This window comes from Mustelus asterias, chromosome 8 (assembly GCF_964213995.1).
Source record: "Mustelus asterias chromosome 8, sMusAst1.hap1.1, whole genome shotgun sequence".
Classification (NCBI taxonomy): domain Eukaryota; kingdom Metazoa; phylum Chordata; class Chondrichthyes; order Carcharhiniformes; family Triakidae; genus Mustelus; species Mustelus asterias.
The window spans coordinates 85,238,101-85,260,612 of NC_135808.1; the positions used below are offsets into that span (position 1 = coordinate 85,238,101).

Consider the following 22,512-nt stretch of genomic DNA (forward strand, 5'->3'; position numbering starts at 1 on the left):
ACCCTTTGTGAGAATAAATTTCTGTGCACCTCAGTTTTAAATGACCAGCCCTTTATCTTGTAGCTATGTTCCCCTTGTTCAAGACTCTCCCACTAGCGAAAACATCTTGCCATCTACCCTGTCATGCCCCCTCAGGATGTTATGTGTTTGAATAAGTTCACCCCTTACTCTTCTAAGCTCGAAGGAATATTTAGTCTCCCTTGATAGGACAACCCTCTCATCCTAGGAATTAGCCTGGTGACTCTCCCTTGGACTACCTCCAATGTTGTTATACCCTTTTTAAGGTAAGGGGACCAAACTGTACTCAGTATTCCAGGTGAGGCCTCAGCAATACCCTGTAAAATTGCAATAAAACCTCCCTATTTTTAAACTCCAACCCCTTTACAAAATGCCATTTATCGTCTTAAATACTTGTTGGACCTGCTTGCTAGCTTTTTGTGATTCATGCACAAGAACACCTAGATCCCTCTGTGCTTCACTCATCTGCAGTCTCCCTCTATTTAAATAATAATCTGCCTTTTGATTCCTCCTACCAAAATGCATGACCTCACACTTCCTCACATTAAATTCAATTTTCCAGGTTTTCACCCAGTCACCCAATCTATCTATATCCCGTTGCAGAATCACAATATCCTCATCACAACCTGCCCTTCCATCTTTCTTTGTATCATTGGCAAATTTGGAAACCTTACATTCTGTTCATTCCTCCAGGTCAACAATGTAAATAGCGAAGAATTGCGAGCCAAGAATTGATCCCTGTGGTACCCCACTAGTTACATCTTTCCACTCTGAAAAAGACCCATTTATTCCAACTTTCTGTTTTTTATGTGACAGCCAGTTTTCAATCCACAGCCTAGTGTTCTCTGTCTTCTGCCTTACTCCCTTTTTGAACAAGGATGTCACATTGGCTGTTTCCTAATCTTCTGGTATCCTCCTGGAATTTAGCGAGTTACAAAGAATTTCAACCAATGGGTCCACTACCTCTGCAGTCACTTCTTTTAAAACCTTGGCATGCAGTCCGTCAGGTCCTGGTGGCTTGTCCACCTTCAGCTCCTTGAGTTTCTCTAATACTCTATCCCTTGTAATTGGGACTTCTAAAAGTTCTACCATTTAATTTGAAATTAGCCCATCTGAGAACTTAGGAATATTTGCAATGAGTTCCACAGTGGAAGACTGATGCAAAACAGTTATTTAGCATATCTACCACTTCTTTGTTTGCTGTTATCAATTCACCAGCTTCATTCAGTAGAGATCCCACATTTACCTTAGCCGCCCGCTTTTTATTTATATATCCATAGAAACTCTTAGTATTTCTTTTAATGCCGCATGCAAGTTTTCTCTCAAAATTCATTTTCTCCCTTCATATGAGCAGTTTAGTCTTTGCTGTTGGATCCTAAAAATTTCCCAGTCTTGTGCTTCAATAAATAAGTGCTTCAATAATATCTGGCATCAGAATGCTCGAATATATTTCCAGTAAGTTTAGTCATACAATCACCTGAAGTGGCCAGCTCCCATTGAGTGCATCTGTTCTCCTTCAGACATTATGCCATTCTTGCTCCTAGTGACACTCAGCAGGGTTTCTCTTTCCAACTTTCAGTGATGGTCTCTTGTGACTGTGGTAAAGTTCTCTGATGTGTTCCACATTATGTGGAAATGAAAGAGCAACGCTCCAAAAGCTAGTGGCTTTTGCTACCAAATAAACCTGTTGGACTTTAACCTGGTGTTGTGAGACTTCTTACTGTGTTCCACATTTACAACCCTTTTCAAGGGATGATCCAGGGTTACCATATTGACAGGCCACACTCTTCTGTAAATCTCTTAAAATCACAATACCCAAATGTGAGCTCTTTGTTTAAACCTTAAGGTTTGAACTTGCCCAGAAATTTGTCCTTTCTTTATCTTTCCCACAGTAAATTCCCATTATGCGAAGGCCCTTGCGATCAATCTTCCAGATAAATATATTTGTAAAATTTTCTTAGAACACTCAACCCCATCTTATCCGAGTTACGATATGGAGATGCCGGTGTTGAACTGGTGTGGGCACAGTAAGAAGTCTCGCAACAATTTGGAATCACAAGCTTTCAGAGCGCTGCTCCTTCCTCAGGTGAATGGCCACTCACCTGAGGAAGGAGCAGCGTTCCGAAAGCTCGTGATTCCAAATAAACCTGTTGAGCTTTAACCTGGTGTGGTGAGACTTCTTATCTGAGTTAAGCAGTCTCTAGGATCTATCCAAGTTACCAGTGTCTCTCTTCACCCGCACCACCTTTGTTTCTTCCTGATATTCTTTATTTAGTTTCACTGCCTTACCGTGGTTCAACAAGTTTAATTTTAAAAGACTGAAAAGCAGTCAACTTTTCCATCAACCAGACTCCAGCTCATTGCAGGACATGATAGTTATATGGTTAAGCCAAAAGTCATGTCAATTTACCTGCCATTGAATGCGCCGACATGAGTTTGGGAGAATTCTACCCATCTTTCTAGATCCAAAGCAACATCTGTAACATTGATAATACAGAGCCTAACTTTGTTTCCTATATATTTTGTTTTGATTCATGCCATGTCTCATGCTAATAGGCAAATGATGAGAAAGGTTCGTCAAACATGTTTTCATGAAAAAGTTGCTATTTGTAAAGAATCATACTTTATTGTCACTATTTTCAATGGGATATTGAATGTGAGAGTCTCTTTAAGAATCATGGGCTACAATGCAATATGTTAGAGAGACCAAATGACCTATTGTGTTTCTTGTTATGTTTGACTCTTTGGCTTGCATAAGTGCTCAATACTTCTGCCACATCTTAATGTTCTGCTGATTTGCAGCTGATGTTTTAATATATTCTTGCCTTCTCCTTTCCTAAATATGCTAATGCATGTCTCCCGAATTGTTCACCTTTCATGTATGAGCCGTTACATTATTTGTTCGGAGTGCCAAGGCTGATAATGCTTGGAAGAGTGAAGATGACATTTCGTCTTCCTACGAAAGGTGGCTAAAGGATAATTGAGTCAGGCTACACAGATATAATTCAGTCTCCTTTTTAAAGCTTTACATGGAGGATTTTTTACATTGTAATTTTGCAAAACTTTCATAGCAATGTAGCTTGTAGCTAGTGGTCTGTGAAGTACAAAATGAGTTGCTGGGAGAATTGATGCTATACAACACCATCACTGGCAGACAAGTGCAAAGATGTGGAGATGCCGGCATTGGACTGGGTTAGCACAGTAAGAAGTCTCACAACACCAGGTTAAAGTCCAACAGGTTTATTTGGTAGCACAAGCTTTTGGAGTGTCGCTCCTTCTTCAGGTGAGTGAGGAGTTGTGTTCACAAACAGGGCATATATAGACACAAACTCAATTACACGATAATCTTTACAGGTAATCAAGTCTTAAAGGTACAGACAGTGTGAGTGGAGAGAGAGTTAAGCACAGGTTAAAGAGGTGTGTATTGTCTCCAGTCAGGACAGTTCGTGAGATTTTGCAAGCCCAGGTAAGTCATGGGGGTTACAGATAGTGTGACATGAATCCAAGATCCCGGTTGAGGCTGTCCTCATGTGTGCGGAACTTGGCTATCAGTTTCTGCTCAGCGATTCTGCGTTGTTGTGTGTCGTGAAGACCGCCTTGGAGAACACTTACCCGAAGATCAGAGGCTGAATGCGCGTGACTGCTGAAGTGTTCCCCGACAGGAAGAGAACACTCCTGCCTGGTGATTGTCAAGCGGTGTTCATTCATCCGTTGTCATTGTGCCTGCATGGTCTCTCCAATGTACCATGTCTCGGAACATCCTTTCCTGCAGAGTATCAGGTAGACAACGTTGGCCGAGTCGCAAGAGTAGGTACCGTGTACCTGGTGGATGGTGTTCTCACATGAGATGATGGCATCCGTGTCGATGATCCAGCACGCCTTGCAGAGGTTGCTGTGGCAGGGTTGTATGGTGTTGTGGTCACTGTTCTCCTGGAGGCTGGGTAGTTTGCTGCGGACATTGGCCTGTTTGAGGTTGTGCGGCTTTTTGAAGGCAAGAAGTGGGGATTGCCTTGGTGAGATGTTAGTCTTCATCGATGACATGTTGAAGGCTCCGGAGCAGATGTCGTAGCTTCTCTGCTCTGGGGAAGTACTGGACGACGAAGGGCATTCTGTCCGCTGTGTCCCGTGTTTGTCTTCTGAGGAGGTCGGTGCTGTGGCGCGTCGGAACTGTCGATCGATGAGTCGAGTGCCATATCCTTTCTTATGACTGTGTCTTTCAGCGTCTGCAGGTGTCTGTTGCGATCCTCCTCATCTGAGCAGATCCTGTGTATTCGGAGGGCATGTCCGTCGGGGATGGCTTCTTTAACGTGTTTAGGGTGGAAGCTGGAGAAGTGAAGCATCGTGAGGTTATCCGTGGGCTTGCGGTACAGTGAGGTGCTGAGGTGACCGTCCTTAATGGAGATGCGTGTGTCCAAGAATGCAACCGATTCTGGAGAGTAGTCCACGGTGAGTCTGATGGTGGGATGGAACTTGTTGATGTCATCAAATAGTTGTTTCAGTGATTGTTCACCATGAGTCCAAAAGAAGAAAATGTCATCGATGTATCTAGTGTATTGCTTCGGTTGAAGGTCCTGTGCGGTGAAGAGGTCTTGTTTGAACCTGTGCATGAAGATGTTGGCATATTGAGGTGCGAATTTGGTCCCCATGGCTGTTCCGTGTGTCTGGATCTCTTCACCGCACAGGACTTTCAACCGATGCTATACACTAGATACATCGATGACATTTTCTTCCTTTGGACTCATGGCGAACAATCACTGAAACAATGATATGATGACATCAACAAGTTCCTTCCCACCATCAGACTCACCGTGGACTACTCTCCGGAATCGGTTGCATTCTTGGATACACGCATCTCCATTAAGGACGGTCACCTCAGTACTTCACTGTACCGCAAGCCCACGGATAACCTCACGATGCTCCACTTCTCCAGCTTCCACCCTAAACATGTTAAAGAAGCCATCCCCTACTGACAAGCCCTCCGTATACACAGGATTTGCTCAGATGAGGAGAATCACAACAGACGCCTAGAGATGCTGAAAGATGCCCTCATAAGAACAGGATATGACACTCGACTCATCGATCGACAGTTCTGACGTGCCACAGTGAAAAACTGCACTGACCTCCTCAGGAGACAAACACGGGACACAGCGAACAGAGTACCCTTCATCGTCCAGCACTTCCCCGGAGCAGAGAAGCTACGACATCTTCTCCGGAGCCTTCAACATGTCATCGATGAAGACCAACATCTCGCAAAGGCCATCCCCACACTCCCACTTCTTGCCTTTAAACAACCGCACAACCTCAAACAGACCATTGTCCGCAGCAAACTACCCAGCCTTCAGGAGAACAGTGACCACGACACCGCACAACCCTGCCACAGCAACCTCTGCAAGACGTGCCAGATCATCGACACGGATGCCATCATCTTGTGTGAGAACACCATCCACCAGGTACACGGTACATACTCTTGTGATTCGGCCAATGTTGTCTCCCTAATACACTGCAGGAAAGGATGTCCCTAGGCATGGTATACTGGGGGGACCAAGAAGACGTTACGACAACGGATGAATGGACACCGCTTGACAATCACCAGGCAGGCGTGTTCTCTTCCTGTCGGGGAACACTTCAACAGTCCCAGACATTCAGCCTCTGATCTTTGGGTAAGCATTCTCCAAGGCGACACACGACAACGCAGAATCGCTGAGCAGAAACTGATAGCTGAGTTCCGCATACATGAGGACGGCCTCAACTGGGATCTTGGCTTCATATCACACTATCTGTAACCCCCACGACTTGCCTGGGCTTGCAAAATCTCACTAACTGTGCTGGCTGGAGATAATACACACCTCTTTAACCTGTGCTTAACTCCCTCTCCACTCACATTGTCTGTACCTTTAAGACTTGATTACCTGTAAAGACTCGCATTCCAACCATTATCTTGTAATTGAATTTGTGTCTTTACATGCCCTGTTTGTGAACACAACTCCTCTCTCACCTGAAGAAGGAGCGACACTCCGAAAGCTTGTGCTACCAAATAAACCTGTTGGACTTTAACCTGGTGTCGAAAAGTGCAAACACATGTAGTTGTAACCCACATGGGAAGAAATGCACCTCCAATGTAAGCATGGTAGCAGATTGGTCACCTATTATACACCGCAGCATGGAAAGGAAAGTCAAACAGGGATTATTTAACTCCGAGAGAATCAAAAACAAATGTATCTGACATTCTGTGATGGGCAGCCCTGTTGCAGGGGTTCAGGGTGATAGCAAAAGTCAAGACGATGACATTTGCCTCCTGTTATGTGAACTAGGTGAAGTTGTAAATGCTGATCCTTTCTCTTTCCTTCAATGCCTTCTTACAATACCCCGTTCTCAGTTGGCGCAATTCACCGCTGGTCTTACATAATCTACACTCTGCCAACAACCTCTGATTCTCAATATCTCTCCTGTTATGTAATGGGTGAAGATTTGATGCACAGTGCTAGCAATGAATGAGGGTAAGAAGGGACATAGGACAGACCCCAGTGGGTAAATTTATTACATAAAAAAAGTAGTTTATCAATTTGGCAAAGAACTAGTGGCAGCTGTACCTGCGAATTGTGGGAAGCAGAGCAAGACCTTGAAATGGAACATTGCTATAAGAGTGGGAGTTATGACACTAGATTAAAATAATTAACCATTAGCACCACCTCCAAAATACCACTCTGCCTCTCCCCCCCGCCCCCCCCCCCCACCCAACCGATTTCAGTGGCTTCAGCAATTCTCAATCATGTGTCTATTGTTGCCTGGGGGCTCTCCAGCACTATGACATGTGGTGTAGTGTTAGAAACAACAGCAGTAAAAAAAATGCAGTTGAACTTTAATTCAGCCAACAATGCAAATTGAATAATTGTGCAACAAACAGTAACAAAACGTTAACAAGCTTCAGTTATCTATGATGCACAAGAACAGTGGAAAAATGGAAAATGCAGATGGTGAGGGCAATATCCCTTTACATAATGCAACTCTGTTCTGTTACATTCCTGCTTCATCATTGACTCGGTGTACAGGGAGAGCAGGTGTCAGGGTCCCAGCTTGTGTAGGGGTTCTGATACTTGATTATTATGTTCTGAAGGAGCTTTGCTAGCATAGAAATGTGTCATTGAGCAATTATGTCCTCTTGCAGCCTGCTGCTGTGTGACTCATTTTATGGCATTCCGTTGTTAAAAGCCTGACTCCCTGACCGACAGAGATTGAAGGAGTTTGTCAACATGTTTGCTGCTGGGTGTCTTCCTGAGTAAACAGGCACATATGACCTTTATAGTCTCTGATCTGCTGAACGCAGCTGACCATCCCTCATTTAAAATTCCTGCCACCTGTCTCAGTCGGTGCACCCTGGCGGGAGGCAGCCCTGATAGCTTAACACCTCTTGGACAGCTGTTGCTGAGATCAATTTAACGTAACTAATAAACAAATCTGTAATTTTAAAGACCACGAAGCAACAATATAAAATGGTGGAAACATTTAGCAAGTCAAACAGCACCTGTAAAGAAAAATTGATGTGTGATTTTTTGGGGGGGATTCATTCCATTCACAGGTACACTAGTTTGTTATTTTGCTTTATCCCTGGCCAGCTCATTTAGTTTTTTTTGCCCAGCGCTGGTTCCCCATCCAGTGGGTCATCAAGATGGTGCTCATTTCACTTAACTGCAGGAGGACCCCACAGGTTGTCCTCCATAATATTTATGATTCCTTTTTTGTGAAAGTGGGGATGTTGGGACACTGGGATCAAATTTTTTAAAGTGGTTACCAACAAAAATTGAAATGGAGAGACATTGGAACAACGGTTTGAAGTAATTGTGAAATGATTGCAGACAAACAGATTGCAGAGGTACAAGCATGTTAGCTACTTACCTGCCACTCCCAAGAGCCACGCCGAGGAATGTTCTGAGCTTTTCTAGTCATGAACCCAAGGATCCTTTCTGGGGTTCCTCAAATGTTGCTGTGTTTCAGGCGGCATATGCAAATTAGTTTCACTGGACATTCTAGTAAAAGTTTGCATTCGCAAGATCATGCTTCACCTGTTGTGAGTTAAGATGTAGCTTATTGATTGTGGTATTCCAGTAAATTCCGAGCCTACATATGTAGTACATATCATTAAATAGTCTGATCTTCCATGCTATTGCATACCAGTTGTGTGGTTGATTCTCAATTGTCCTCGGGCAACTAGGGATGGGCAATAAATGCTGGCCAGCCAGCAATGTCCCACGAATGAATAAAAAAAGTTAATGAAAAATATTTTCATAAAACAGCAAAATAAGTAAATTTATGCTAAATATAACAATCTTATTTACAAATATCCAGTTTCACCTGTGAATAATATTCTAATTGATATCAGCCTTGGCTCAGTCATAGCATTTGTACCTCTGAATCATAAATTAAAGGGTTTAAGCCCTAGAGACTTAAGCACATAATCTAGACTGGTGCAATACATGTGTAGATATTGTATGTTGGGTTTGAGGTGTGGACTGCCCCTTTAAGAGTGCAGGTCAGATGACCCTGGAGTAATTAGCTGCTCCCAGCATGAGATCCTCTTGGGCAGTCTTAGACCTGGCTGTGAATGAGTCTTTAAAAAGAGCTCCCAGTGTTCTGGTTATCAAACTTACCTTGTGATTCTTTATGCATTCTTAGTCCATAGGGGCGTACAGAATAACTGGCACCTCTGTGTAGTACTGATGGAAGGCTGCACCGTCAAGAGGTGTTGCGTTTTAGATGACACGTTAAATTGAGGCCTGGTAGCTGCTGACGTTCATATGAGACATTAAACCGAAGCCAGGTCTAGATGGAACAGCACTATTCAAGAAGACCCAGGGAGTTCTAAAACTGTCATTTATCCCATAACCAAATATAGACAATTTGGTCTAAAGTTCTATTGGTGGGACCTTGCTGTGCACACACTAGATAGCTGCATTTCCTACATCACAACAGTGATGTATGCCCAGAATAGAATGCCCTTTCAGGAAAGCAGGGAAGTGCTTATGTTTATGTATGAAGACTCCTCTAGAAAATTCTGTCATAACTATTTGAGTCAGCTTCTCTCCCTCTGAAAGAACATTATTACAATGTATTTAATTGGTCTAAAAACACTTTGGAATATCCAGAGGATGGTGTAGGTGCTATACAAGTGCAAGTCTTTTTTCTTGTTCGGAATATTTTTGCTTTTTGATAGGATTCATGAACTCTGGAATTTCCTCACATCTCCTCACCCACCTTTATATCAACGTCCCATCATGTCTTGGTGCAGAATAATGCCGCTACTCTTGTCCAAAATATGAGCCTACTTCCTGGCTCTCGGATAGCCAAACTCCTCGATTATGAGTAAGACTGTGAATATATGGATGGGAACAGATGTCTTGTGACCTTTTCCTGTTTGCAACATAATTTTTAAAAAAACCTTGTCAAAAAGAATGCTGGTCATTAAAATTTTACAGGTGTTAAATTATTGAAGCAATGGTTCAGAAGGAAAGCAGGCCCAAGTGGGTTATACTGTATCTACTTCAATGTCATAGTGAATAATCTGTCTTTTATTCTTGCTTTTAACTCAAATGAATGACTTACTTCGAGAAACACTGGGGCATCTTTATCCAATCAGCATTTAAAGACACTGCGGCATAAATCTCAATTCATAAATTAGTGATTTATTTGGTCAGAATTATGCTGAAATAATTATAATTGGTAAGATTGCTTTGCGGTTTTATTGACATATATTGGGCAGATGCCGTTGGTAAAAATGTTTATAAAGTTCCTCTTTTTACACAATTAATGTTCACAGTTTACATTTTCTAACTCCACTGTGTCTTTTCCCCCATCAATGAGGAGAAACGAATGGGTAAGATTAGCTGAACAACATGAGCACTTTCAGAACACCTTGATTGGAAATTTGAGAGTTGATCAAGGTCTCTAGGTTGAAGATGTTTGGCACAGGCAAAACTCAGCCAAGGGAGAGAGAAAACATAATTTATTTTAACATAATGATAGTTAAGTGTTATATCATGAAGATGTACATATGTCAATACAAAGAAAAATATTTATTTAACACGCATATATTCTTTGACAGAAATTACATATTATCCTCCTCAAGTGCTGACTACTGTTGGCTCGGATGTTACGGTGCAGTGTGTTTTTTACAATCAGACCCTGACCACTGACAATGTTGCCTGGTGGTTAAACATGAATGAAAAAATTCCAGAACATCAATATACTTTAATCAATGATCATGAAACCAGCGTTACTCTCCTGAACATAACATCAAATGGACAATCCCACTGCATCATGCTACAGTGTTGCCTTCAAAATGAAGAAAGGAGTATATGTAACTATCGCTATGCTGAAATAACCGTAATTGGTAAGCTCCTTTTTCGAAAATAAGCAGCATGTTCGCTGATGGTTTGAAAAAAAATCAATCCGTCACAGATTGTTTCCAAGCAATTCGTGACATTTTATCCAGAGTATCAATTTTACCTGCTTTATCTCCCCTCCTCCCCAAAGGTGCTAAAATGTAGTTCCACCACTAATTAAATTGTTTCAGAAGATTAGTCACCTGGATAAGGTGATGAATGGGTTGTGGAATTGTATCCCAGAATAGAATGCCCTTTCAGGAAAGCAGGGAAGTGCTTATGTTTATGTATGAAGACTCCTCTAGAAAATTCTGTCATAACTATTTGAGTCAGCTTCTCTCCCTCTGAAAGAACATTATGTTAGGATATAATGTTTAATTCCAAGTTACAGTTATCAGTTGCAAAAGTGACTGCACATTTCAGATCATTGCTACGGTGTACTTAATCTGAAGATAATAACATTTATTACTAATACTTGCAGTAATTTACAGGAAACTCTTGACATCTGTTGAAATTATATATTTGTGTTACTAAAATATTTGAAATAACTAGTTGTATTATCAAGCTTTATTTTCTGAATAGATTCACACATTGAATAAATACAGTACTTAAAAATTGAAATCTATTTTTAGGTACTTAGAATATACTTATGTTAAATCTTCACATATATAAGTATATATACACATATATTCTTTATACATATATATGGATTTAACTGAATTATCATTTTTGGGATAGTATACATTAGTATCTCTATCCTGTTTAGAAAAGTGCTTTTACAACATTTCTCACGTTTTGACATTTAACATTAGATATGAAAAGTAACATCTCGTGCGAGACTGATGGTGCAATGGAAACAATGACCTGTAGATGGCTCCCAAGAGCACACAACACTGAAACGGTCAGCAATTACAAGCTAAAATATTACATGTAAGCTTCATGTATTTTTTTTATCTTTTCTTTGTGGGAGGGGCATCGACTGACAACACATTTAGTAAAGGTGTTGCACAATGTCTCTGAGCTGAGTCAAGCAGGCCTGAAACGTCGTTCAGCATTTTTTCTATATTATTAGATTTGGTTAAACAAATGTACAACTTGTCTTTCTACCTTTTTCTTGAAAAGGCAAGAGTCTTGGTGTGATAACCTGAATGCTGAAGATCAGAACGCTGATATTAAAGAATGTCCAGTGCAGATGAATGAATCAGAGTGTCATATAATGCCCATCAATCTCACTTTTGGTTATGTGATATGGTTAGAATTCCATCACCATGAAGCAACATTCAAGTCTCCACCAACCTGTGTAATTCCCATGGATGTCGGTGAGTTAAGCTTTGTTGGCCCATAGTTTTGGATTAGGATCTAAATGATTTGTTTTATAATTCTCCTTGTGAATTTAACAAAAAGAAAAAGATTGGCAGCCATTTTTTTGTGTAGAACTGTTCTCCTCACTGGCCTTCATACTTTCCAGTCCCGTGACTTTGTCAGGATGAAGAACTGCATACAACTCACTGGGCCAGAATGTCACTTGAATTGGGTAGCTCAAGTTGGGGAAATTTCTGACCCTGCTGTCACCAGAAGCAGATTGGAGGCAGTGATGTGGGTGGGCGAGTAGAAATCATAGAAATCATAGAAACCCTACAGTACAGAAAGAGGCCATTCGGCCCATCGAGTCTGCACCGACCACAATCCCACCCAGGCCCTACCCTCATATCCCACCCACTAATCCCTCTAACCTACGCATCTCAGGACACTAAGGGCAATTTACCATGGCCAATCAACCTAACCCGCACATCTTTGGACTGTGGGAGGAAACCGGAGCACCCGGAGGAAACCCACGCAGACACGAGGAGAATGTGCAAACTCCACACAGACAGTAACCCAAGCCAGGAATCGAACCCAGGTCCCTGGAGCTGTGAAGCAGCAGTGCTAACCACTGTGCTACCGTGCCGCCCTAAGTACCAGAGGGCTGGCTGGAAGGTCCACCTTGGTTCCCTGGTACTTCATCCCAATTGCTTTAAAAGCTGTTAGGCTCTCGCCTTTCACACTCCCTCGCCCCCAAATCACTCCCCATGCCCCGCATGACCCTTCCATGCCCACCAGGTTTTCATGCCCCCCGCTACCTCTATGGCTGCATGACTCTTCTTTGCCCTTCATTACCCACTGTCCCCTGACACCTCTAGCCCACTCACCCAGTTTGCACTATGTTCAGAACCAATGAACCAAATAATACAATGGCAAGTCCTGAAACACTGAGGGGGAAACAAATGCCCATACAGAAATATGCTTTGAAAAATAATGATGTCTTACAACTTTATAAAAGTATCAATCAGACAGGGCCATTCATAACGTCATTAACAGGAGCTTTCCCTCACTTCACACTTTGTAATTATGTCCAAATAAACATAGGTAAAGTCACCATAGTCCCAGATGACTATAGGCTGCTTTCCTCTTTGATCGGTAGAGCTGACTGGTGGTGATTTAACCTGAGGGTTGTCACACCTCAGCCGACGGCACAGTTGAGAAGGCAGGCCTTCATGAATAATCTCAGCTGGTACAGGAATTGATCCTGCACTGTTGGCAAAGCTCCATATCACGAATCAGCCATCCAGCCAACTGAGCTAACCAAATAAACATGCAGCCATTGACAATATAAAATAACGAAACTATTATAAATTCAAAGCAGAATGTGTTGGAAAAACTCAGCAGGCCTGGCAGTATCTGTGGCGAAACAGGTAACATATTGACTTGAATATGACACTTGGGAACCGAAGAGAGATAGAAATGTGACAGGTTTTGTCATGTTGAAAGGGGAAGGTGGAGGTATAACAAAAGGAAAAATCTGGGATAGGATAAAAGGCTGTAGAGATTAAATAACAAAGATGCCATGGAACAAAAGGCAAAGGGGAGTAATAATGCTTGTGAAGAAATAAAGCATTGGTCCAGAGTTGGTGTTAATGGATGAATAATAGACAACTCTGTCTGAAAGCAAAACCATGAAAACAAGAAACGGACTGGCCCCTGGCAAAAATAAAACAAGATACAGACTTGGAGGACAGAGTTCATATTTGAAGTTATTGTTGAATCTGGAATTTTGTATCGTCTCTGAATGGAGGATAAGGTGCTCTTCCTCCAGCTTGAGCTTCACTGCAACATTGCAGTATGCCAAGAACAGAAATGTGAACATGAGAACAAGTTCTTTAGCTCCAAACAAGAATCATATTTGATTCAAAAGTTTAACCCTGTTTCTTTCTTCACAGATGCTGCCCAAACTACTGATTCTTCCAGTACATTTAAAAAAAAAGATTTCCAATACCCACAGTATTTTGCTTTTATAATAACGTATTATAACCTCATGAAGATGTAAATCAATCACAGTAAACACACCATTTCCACCTGTCAAAACAGAACTCCTTCTGAACTAATCAATTTTTGAGTCTTGGAACACAGTCCTGCATTTGTGTTGAGGCCATCTGCAAACGATATCGACAGAAAGTGATGACCAGATAGCTGTTTCTCCAAATGGGTCCTATGGACTGTTTAATAATTTAACTCATGAAAATTTCATATTTAATGTTGCAATGTCATTTTTCCTTTTTGTATTGATAGTGAAACCTTGGGCACCATCCAAAATTAATGCAGCAATCACCCTAAATGAAGGTTATCTAAATATAAGCTGGGACAAACCACGTCTGCCACCGTACAAACTTCAGTTTGAAATTCAGTACTCTGAGGTTGGAATGGAGAGTGACTGGAAGGTAGGGCGATTTGCTAAAACTTTGCAAAGCCTGCACTAAACTGTACAACATGTTGAGGTGTCTGCCAATACAAGGCAGTCCTAAGGTGAAGGTTCATGTTGAAAACCTCCTCCACCATCCTATTTCCCTCTTATGCATACACATGAACAAGCAGATGTCACAATCTCAACCACATTGCCATTGGGAAATGTACACTTGTACTATCCTTCTAGCAATCAGTTTCAGAGTAGCATGAACAGAGGACTGAAGATGTAGTGCTTTTTGTAGATAGTGACTGCCAATTGATGATCTGCAGACAGCCAACTTGCAATGCATCTTTTTAACCAGCAAACATGGAAGCTTTTCTTAGGGATACAGCCCTCCGTACATTCCATCTCACCCTTTTGAAAAAAAGTAACCATTTTTAACTTGGAGAAATAAATTAGGAAACCAAGTGTGGATGCACATTTCATATCTTTCTTCAATTTGACATGTCAACTTGGCATAGCAACACTGCACTATAGGGTTGTTCTGTTCTCTTTTTGTCAGCTATGAGTAAACCGGGGATAGTGCAAAGGTAGATATTTTATTGCACTCAACTGGGAATAGAAGACTGCAGAGTAAGTATATTTGTCCCATTAGCACACAACTCTTGCAAGAGGTGTGAAAAATATTTGTCAAATGAGACAGTTGGTGCCATTGATTGTCAAAATAGAGGTAGTACAGCAATTTAGATTGGGAATTCATCTCTTCGACATTGGCCCAAATGCAGCCCAAATAAGTAGTTTGGCATTTTGAGTATTTACTATAAAATTCCTGTGTGAATTGAATTTCTCGACCTATAAGAATGGGGAATGGGCCCACAACACTGCCCTCAGTTAGACATTAATCCTCCATCTCATTCAAAGAGGCTCCAGCTATGTGAAAAATGTCATGCTAATCAAGTAAGGAGATGATAGAATATGGTATAGCTCTTCACCATGCTATACAACTTGGAAGTGACATCGGGCACTTGGAGTGAAGATGGTTCCATTCCTAGCATGAATGCCCTTCAAGTAAAAATGAAAATAAATTGCGAATGAGAAAAAAAACCTTAAAATGCTAGATATAAACAGGAGGTTGATCACATCTTTATTTGGTCACCTACAATTTTCCCACTCTGTTCTGTGAAAGCTTCAAATATATTGTTTTCTATCCATCTTCTGATTTGAACATTGATATTAGTAATATCAGACTCTAGCTATATGCCTCATAATGACAAAGTTTGTAAGTTAAACTGAGTATGGAAAAAAAGTTGTGTATTTATTGCCACAAGAGTACATAGGCCTTAACTCTTGTTATTTTATATTTGCGAAATTAAACCTTTAGGCAATGGAATTGCCAGTCCTACTGATAGATCTGATATCAATTTTAATTTTATTATTGTACTAAAACATCTTGTAATCCATAGTTATAAATACAAATAATTATTTTCTGCTGCATTGCACAAATAATCTATTCCAGGAAATGGTTTCAAAGCTGATAAATCTAATCAGAGTTCTATTCACCATGAGAAAAAAATGATTTCCTCTGTCCCCATTCACCTTGGAGTGGTTTGTTTGTATCAGCAATCTTCATGCACCTCTTGTACAGTTAAGTTGAGGACAAAAGTAGTAATTTTAACCTAATCCAGCTATTGGATAGCTGATTAAATCAAACACCCATTTTTACTTTCCATGAAGTTAAGCAGTGTGTAATATAGGCAACCAAGTAGATGGTGACTGTTTTCAGCTGGGTGAGTTAGGTGAAAATTACAGCCTTCTCTTCACTGCATGGACTCCCTCCATTGTATTTTATAGCACTACTGTGTTTGGTGAGGTAATGTAGACTAAGGGCAAATGTAACAGTTTGAAACGGGACATTCATGAGGTTGGTTCAAGAAGAGTGCAGGAGGGCATGTCAGGAGCAGCACCAGGCATACCTTAAAATGAGGTGTCAACCTGGTGATGCAACATCACAAGACTACTTGCATGTCAAACAGCATAAACAGCAAGTAATAGACAGAGTTATGCGATTCCAAAATCAACAGATCAGATCTAAGCTTAACGGTCCTGTCACATCCAGTTATGAATGGTGATGGACAATTAAACACCAACTGGAAGAGGAGGCTCCACAAATATTCTCATCCTTAATGGTGGGAGTGTTCAGTACACCAGTGCAAAAGAAAATCTGAATCATTTGCAACAATCTTCAACCAGAAACGCGATGAGAATGATCCTTCCTGACCTCCTCCAAAGACCCTAGCACCACAGATGCCAGTCTTGACCAATATGACTACCCTTGACATCAAGGCAGCATTTGACTATGCACTCACATTTATTCCTTACTTGTTCACCTCCCCCCAAGAATTCTCTTATGAGACACATCAATCTTAAAATTATTGACTCCTATATGGACCACCCATAAATATGCTGTATGCAACAGTCCCCTGGAACATTTTTCTCAGCTCCAGCTATTCTCATTTCAGTTACCATCTCCTGACTGCAGATACCTCAGTCCCTAGTTCTGGTTACTTTTCCAGTGTATCCAAGCTAACCTGCTGGTTGCTTTCTTTGTCTCACAGCTCAAGGAGGACCACTATAGATTCTTCCACTAGTTTCAATCTAGGTAATCTTCCAGCTTCTATCCTCCTCAAAATTTAAACTGAGATTTAGCCTGACCCGCATTCTACATAGTGAATGATAAAGCTATTATTTCACTCTGCTTGCAGTGCAGGTCTATTTGTGCCATTTACTTTGGCTGTCTTTTCTCAGTGAGCTGAAGACTACACACACCACTTCCAAAATCTCAGCAAACACCCAGATAAATTGAAACTAAAAGAATCTTCAGCTGCACCTATCTCCATAATGATGCAGTTGCTCTGAGCTGTCCTAAAACTGACTGTGATAACCTCCAGGATTTGCATTGGGATTCACTGATTGACCGCCCTGTAGGTCTCGTAGAATATGAGCTCCATGGTGATTGGTAATTGCCTTACCAGGTGGAGTTCGTATACAAGCCCTTTATAAAGCAGGCCCATGAGTGTGTCCATTGATGTATTGTGCTGGTTGAGACCTGTTTGTATTCACCACAGGTGGTGGTTTTGCTTTATTATATTTTGTACAATAAAGCACTGTTCCTTTACAGCTGACTCATGGAGTTATTATACTGACCTTCAGGTTAACTCACCCTCATTTACAATTTCTTCTTTGATCTAATGAAATAAGTTGGTTTTACAACTTTGTAGGGTTCACTAATGATTTTAATTGAATTCATCTCTAACTCCCAAAACAAAAACATCTCTCTGGGCGGTACTTCTTGCAAGTATTGCTGACATCACATCTTGAGCTCTTTAGCTAAGTAAGCCCACCAGCTGTTTTATACCTCTCTTTCTTCAATTCTGACTTTTAAAATCTACAACCTAAAAGTTATATTCCTAAAACTAAAAGTTATATTCTCCAAAAAATGAACTATGAGCTTGATATTCGCAACAGTATACCTACAGCACACATACAGGAGTGGTGGGCGATCGTCATCTTCTCAAGGGCAATTAGGGGTTGGCAATAAATGCTGCTTTTGCCAGATTCCACATCCTGTGAATGGATTAAAAGAAGAATAATTGGAACGCTATCACCTCCAAGTTCCTTTCCAAGTCATACACCTTACCAATTTGGACATTCTCGTTTCTGCACAGGATCAAAATCTTGAATTTTTGTTTGTTCCATTAGTTGTGTTCACCTTGTTATGATCCTAGACCAGACCCCTAAGTTAGGGACTGATAAGATAGACAACGTTTAAGATTCAAGACACTTGCTTAGTGTATAAAGCCATAATATTCCAGGACTTTTGAACAAAAAAAAATAAACTTACTATACAAGGTCAGGAAGATAAAACAATTTACAATATTTATCTTATACTTAAAAATTCATGGTAAGTATGAAACATATGTAACAGGCATATTCCACAATAAATGCAGATGTGATCAAGACAGAATCCACAAATTTCTCAAAATCCCATCCAGACGTCAGTAACACTGTGAGTCAACCAATCTCGTTGAAACATTGTCATTCTTATGAGAGATTCCAGTCTTTATCTTCTAAGATCTAACCTCAAAATTCTCTTCAAATGTCATTCAAGCTTGGACAGCATTAATGACAGCCCAGCTCGCAGGGTTTCAATCTCAAATCCTGATATCCAATTCCACTGGATTCCCAAATATGGGCTCAAGCACCAACTCACAGGCACAACTTCAGATCTTTGGCTGCACTGAGCGGAACACTACTGCTCAAAAGGGGTGCCTTTTGCCCCAGTGACCGGCAGCATGGAGTCATCAACATTCTGTCTGTTTCCCACATTCCTTTTCTTGTTTGGAGCCTGTTTTCCTGCTCCTGGGTTTTTATTTAAACTGGGGCTTTTTCTTCTCCCTTCCCCCCCCCCCCCCCCCCCCCCCCAGTTGGGACTCTTCTTTTGGGGCCCCTCCCTGAGCTTCTTCCTCTGGGATCTCTCCCTAACCCCTGCCTAATCGTGTTCTTTTCATTGGTGCTCCACTCCCAGTCACCTGACCTAGATTTTCACACCATTCTTCTTGCATACAGGCTCACTCGGCCCAAAGAATGCTCCTGGTCTGTGCATGCACTAAAGGTCCATCAGGAATATAAGTTCCTGACGCCCACTCTCAACACCAAGATAGATGTGACTTTCATAACAACCTTGAGGATTTTTGGCTCCAGTCTACATCTCGAAACACCATGATGTGTCAAAGTTCTGGATAAGTTTAATGTTGTCAACTTTTAATTTAAAAAAAAAAGTTCCAGTAATTGCTGGTGATGCACAGAGAATGCTGGGTAGCTTTCTGTCAGTCATACGAAGGAAATTGGCTGAGTGGGAGTGACTGCAACAAAATAATCTCATTGAAGGGCTCAGATGATGTTACGAACTCCAATAGCAACGCTTGAGTGGTTTATTTTCATCTGATATTTTGAGATATGACTGCTTCCATTACAGTTATTCCCACCCACACATTATGTTTCGTAATATATAGTAGCAGCATTTCTAACCTTAAACTTAACACATTATTAGAATGCCTTAAAATTCTGATGTGCCAATTTTTGGCAACAGTTGTGGGAGAGGTAGTGATGGCCTGTCTTTCTTTGAATATGATAGGAGGTTCAGGAGATCTACAGTCAGTGATTATATTTTTAAAATATCCCTTGTTGACTTTAGCTTAACTGGTCCTTTTGGGATCTTTTTGAGGGCTCCTCTTTAGGCTACATGTAGACCTGGTATTCCTGAGCTGCCACAGGCAAACCAGCCTTGCACTGAGACCTTCAACAGTTGTTGAACCCTTTTTATGCACATGGAAAGGGACTAATGGCCACTTCAGGTGTGGGCATTGTATACTGATTTTGTTTTGTGTATGTACTAACATATGCGCACTGAATGATTGCTTCTATTGAACATATACTTCCTGTCTGAATGCTGAGGAAGCTGTGTAGTACCATAATTTCTAAGATAACTTATTTTTTGATGCAAAAGCCTTGGTGAACAGTAACAAATTGAGCAATGCATTTGGTCTGATCCTTGTTGAGATTTTTACGAAAAGGTATATAGTCTAACAAGAGGATTTCTCATGATGTTGCCTATGGTAAATCAGAGAAAATGTTATATCTCTTACCTGCCTCTGTTGCAGGTTCTCTCTTTGAGGATAAAATTAATCTTGAGTGGCAGTGCACAACGGGTGGTAGCGAATCAACAGCCTCTTTTACATCATGTTCAATTTCATTTTCTATTAACTTCAATGGTAATAAAGTCAGGTGAAGTGTAAGATAGTCTGCATTTCACTAGCATTCATTGGACTCCAAGGCTGGTTTCACCCACTTTGTCTGTTCTGATTTAATTTTTTTTTAATTTTCTGGTTCTCACTTCCTTTCTTTTGTTTCTCCTTTTTCCTTCTTTCGCTTACTGTTACTTTGAATTGCTTCCCTTCTGTTAAGTTTCTCTTTTTTTACCCTTTTTAGATGACAGAATGTGACTAGATGGTGCAGAAGGGAGGATTATGTGGTGGCTTCAGGGTGGAGGATGCATCTTGCCAATGATGGGAGAAAGGAGAAAGAAAGGGGAAGGCACTGGGAGATATGGGTGTTTACATCAGAGACAGTAGATGAGAGGCAGAAATGGGTGCTCAGAGTATGGGGTCCCTAGGTGGTGGAAGGAAGGATCCAGCAATAGTGCTTTTGGTCCATTGATCACTCCAGTATTTTGAGTTGCAGGTAGTGGCTGGTGAATGGACTGGGGGAAGGATCAACGCTACTTGATATATTTTTCAGTGGCTAATGTGGGACATTGACTGCAGGCAGGGAGAAGGAATGTGGCTGGTGACATGAAGAATGTCAGGAAATTGTTGAACAGGTTGATACCAGAAGTATTGAGATGAATGAAGGGTCAATGCTAAGCAGTTGGAAGTTTGAAACTAAGATATAAATTGTAAAGTGAGGAATTTATGTCCATCATCCAAACTCCAAAAAGTGGATTAAGTTCAACTCATCAGTGTTAATATACTGTGAATTTATTTATTATTATTGTCACAAGTAGGTTGACATTAACACTGCAATGAAGTTACTGTGAAAATCCCCTGGTCGCCACACTCCAGCGCCTGTTCAGGTACACTGAGGGAGAATTTAGCACGGCCAATTCACCTAACCAGCAGGTCTTTCGGACTGTGGAAGGAAACCAGAGCACCTGAAGGAAACCCACACAGACATGGGGAGAATGTGCAGACTCTGCACAGACAGTGATCCAAACCGGGAATCGAACCCGTGTCCCTGGCGTTGTGAGGCAGCAGTGCTAACCACTGTGCCGCCCTACATACAATGGTTTGTTTGTTTTACACTCTTTGTTCACACTCTTTGTGGAGTGTTTAAAGGATTGCAGACTGAATAACAGCCTGCTGAACCTTGTCATGAAAACTGCGTCTGTGGTCAACAAGTCTAGAATTGGGACTTGAGCCAAGGAATGTTACCAATTGGACCACAAGCCATTAACTGGTGTATTTGGTTTTACACAACCCATGGCATTTGTGCAATTTTCTATTGCAGTTGAAGGAGTAAGTTTGAATTCGTGCTCTGGAATTTTAATCAATCGTTTTTTGCAATTTGAGGAAGATTTCACAGACCTTGAACTCCTTGAGCTTTACCTGTTGTCACCTTCCCTTCTTTACTGTGGTTCCTTGCTTTTAGAAATTGAATGAAAGAGTTGGACAAAGTGCATTCGAACTATATAGAGACAGATATATCTATGACAAACACAGGCTTGATGGGGTAATCGATTTTTTCCCATTATTCTTACATAGAGGATGGTGGGTGCCTGGAACTCGCTGCCAGGGAGGTAGTGGAAGCAGATATGATAGTGACTTTTAAGGGGCGTCTTGACAAATGCATGAATAAGATGGGAATGGAGGGATATGGTCCCCGGAAGGGGAGGTGGTTTTAGTTCAATCGGGCAGCATGGATGGTGCAGGCTTGGAGGGCCGAAGGGCCTGTTCCTGTGCTGTAATTTTCTTTGTTCTTTTGTTCTTTGTATTTCATATATTCTTACAATTACATTTTCAAAAATGTCATAATTTCACATTACACTGAACCTTGTGTGGAGATGCCGGCGTGGGACTGGGTTGAGCATAGTAAGAAGTCTCACAATACCAGGTTAAAGTCCAACAAGTTTATTTGGAATCGCGAGCTTTTAGAGCATAGGTCCTTCATCAGATGAGTGGAGAGGTGGTTTCACAAACACAGCATATATAGACAGCGACTCAATTACAAGATAATGGTTGGATTGCGAGTCTTTTCAGGTAATCAAGTCTTTAGGTACAGACAGTGCAAGTGGAGAGAGGGATAATAACAGGTTAAAGAGGTGTGGATTGTCTCAAGCCAAGACAGTTAGTAGGATTTTGCAAGCCCAGGCCAAATGGTGGGGGTTACATGTTCTGTGACATGAACCCAAGATCCCAGTTGAGGCCGTCCTCATTGTTGTGAGACTTCTTACTGATCATTGTGCATTGATAAAATATGAAACGTTCTTGTGTTATGTGTACAAAGGTTAAGAATAAAACCTTGTTTTAATTTTATTGTTAAAAAATAGTATTTTTTGGGATTAAATGATTAAATCAAAACTTACCTTCAGAACATTTAGTTTTGTAAGAACTTTGAATGGATTCTTACCTATTACTTTTATGCATTGAATGACTGAATGAAATATCAGAGGTACTAACAGTGTCTTCAGTTTCAATTGTCCATTAATCCTCTGGATGCCTGAACAGTGTATTTGAGCAATTTTAGGATGGGGAATATCACAATCAAGTTTGCTGGTTTCTT

General features: G+C 41.1%; 1 protein-coding gene across 5 annotated transcripts in view; it reads left to right on the forward strand.

The window, feature by feature from the left end:
• lepr (leptin receptor) overlaps positions 1 to 22,512 on the forward strand; it is a 109,059-nt gene that overhangs the window by 43,302 nt on the left and 43,245 nt on the right. For all 5 annotated transcript variants that reach the window (XR_013498534.1, XM_078218428.1, XM_078218425.1 and 2 more), the window contains exons 8-11: positions 10,115 to 10,402; positions 11,207 to 11,324; positions 11,517 to 11,713; positions 14,001 to 14,149. Coding sequence is in view for 4 of the 5 variants with exons in the window: in XM_078218428.1 (XP_078074554.1) it covers positions 10,115 to 10,402; positions 11,207 to 11,324; positions 11,517 to 11,713; positions 14,001 to 14,149 (752 nt within the window). In the remaining variant the exon portion in view is untranslated. The remainder of the gene's footprint in view (positions 1 to 10,114; positions 10,403 to 11,206; positions 11,325 to 11,516; positions 11,714 to 14,000; positions 14,150 to 22,512) is intronic.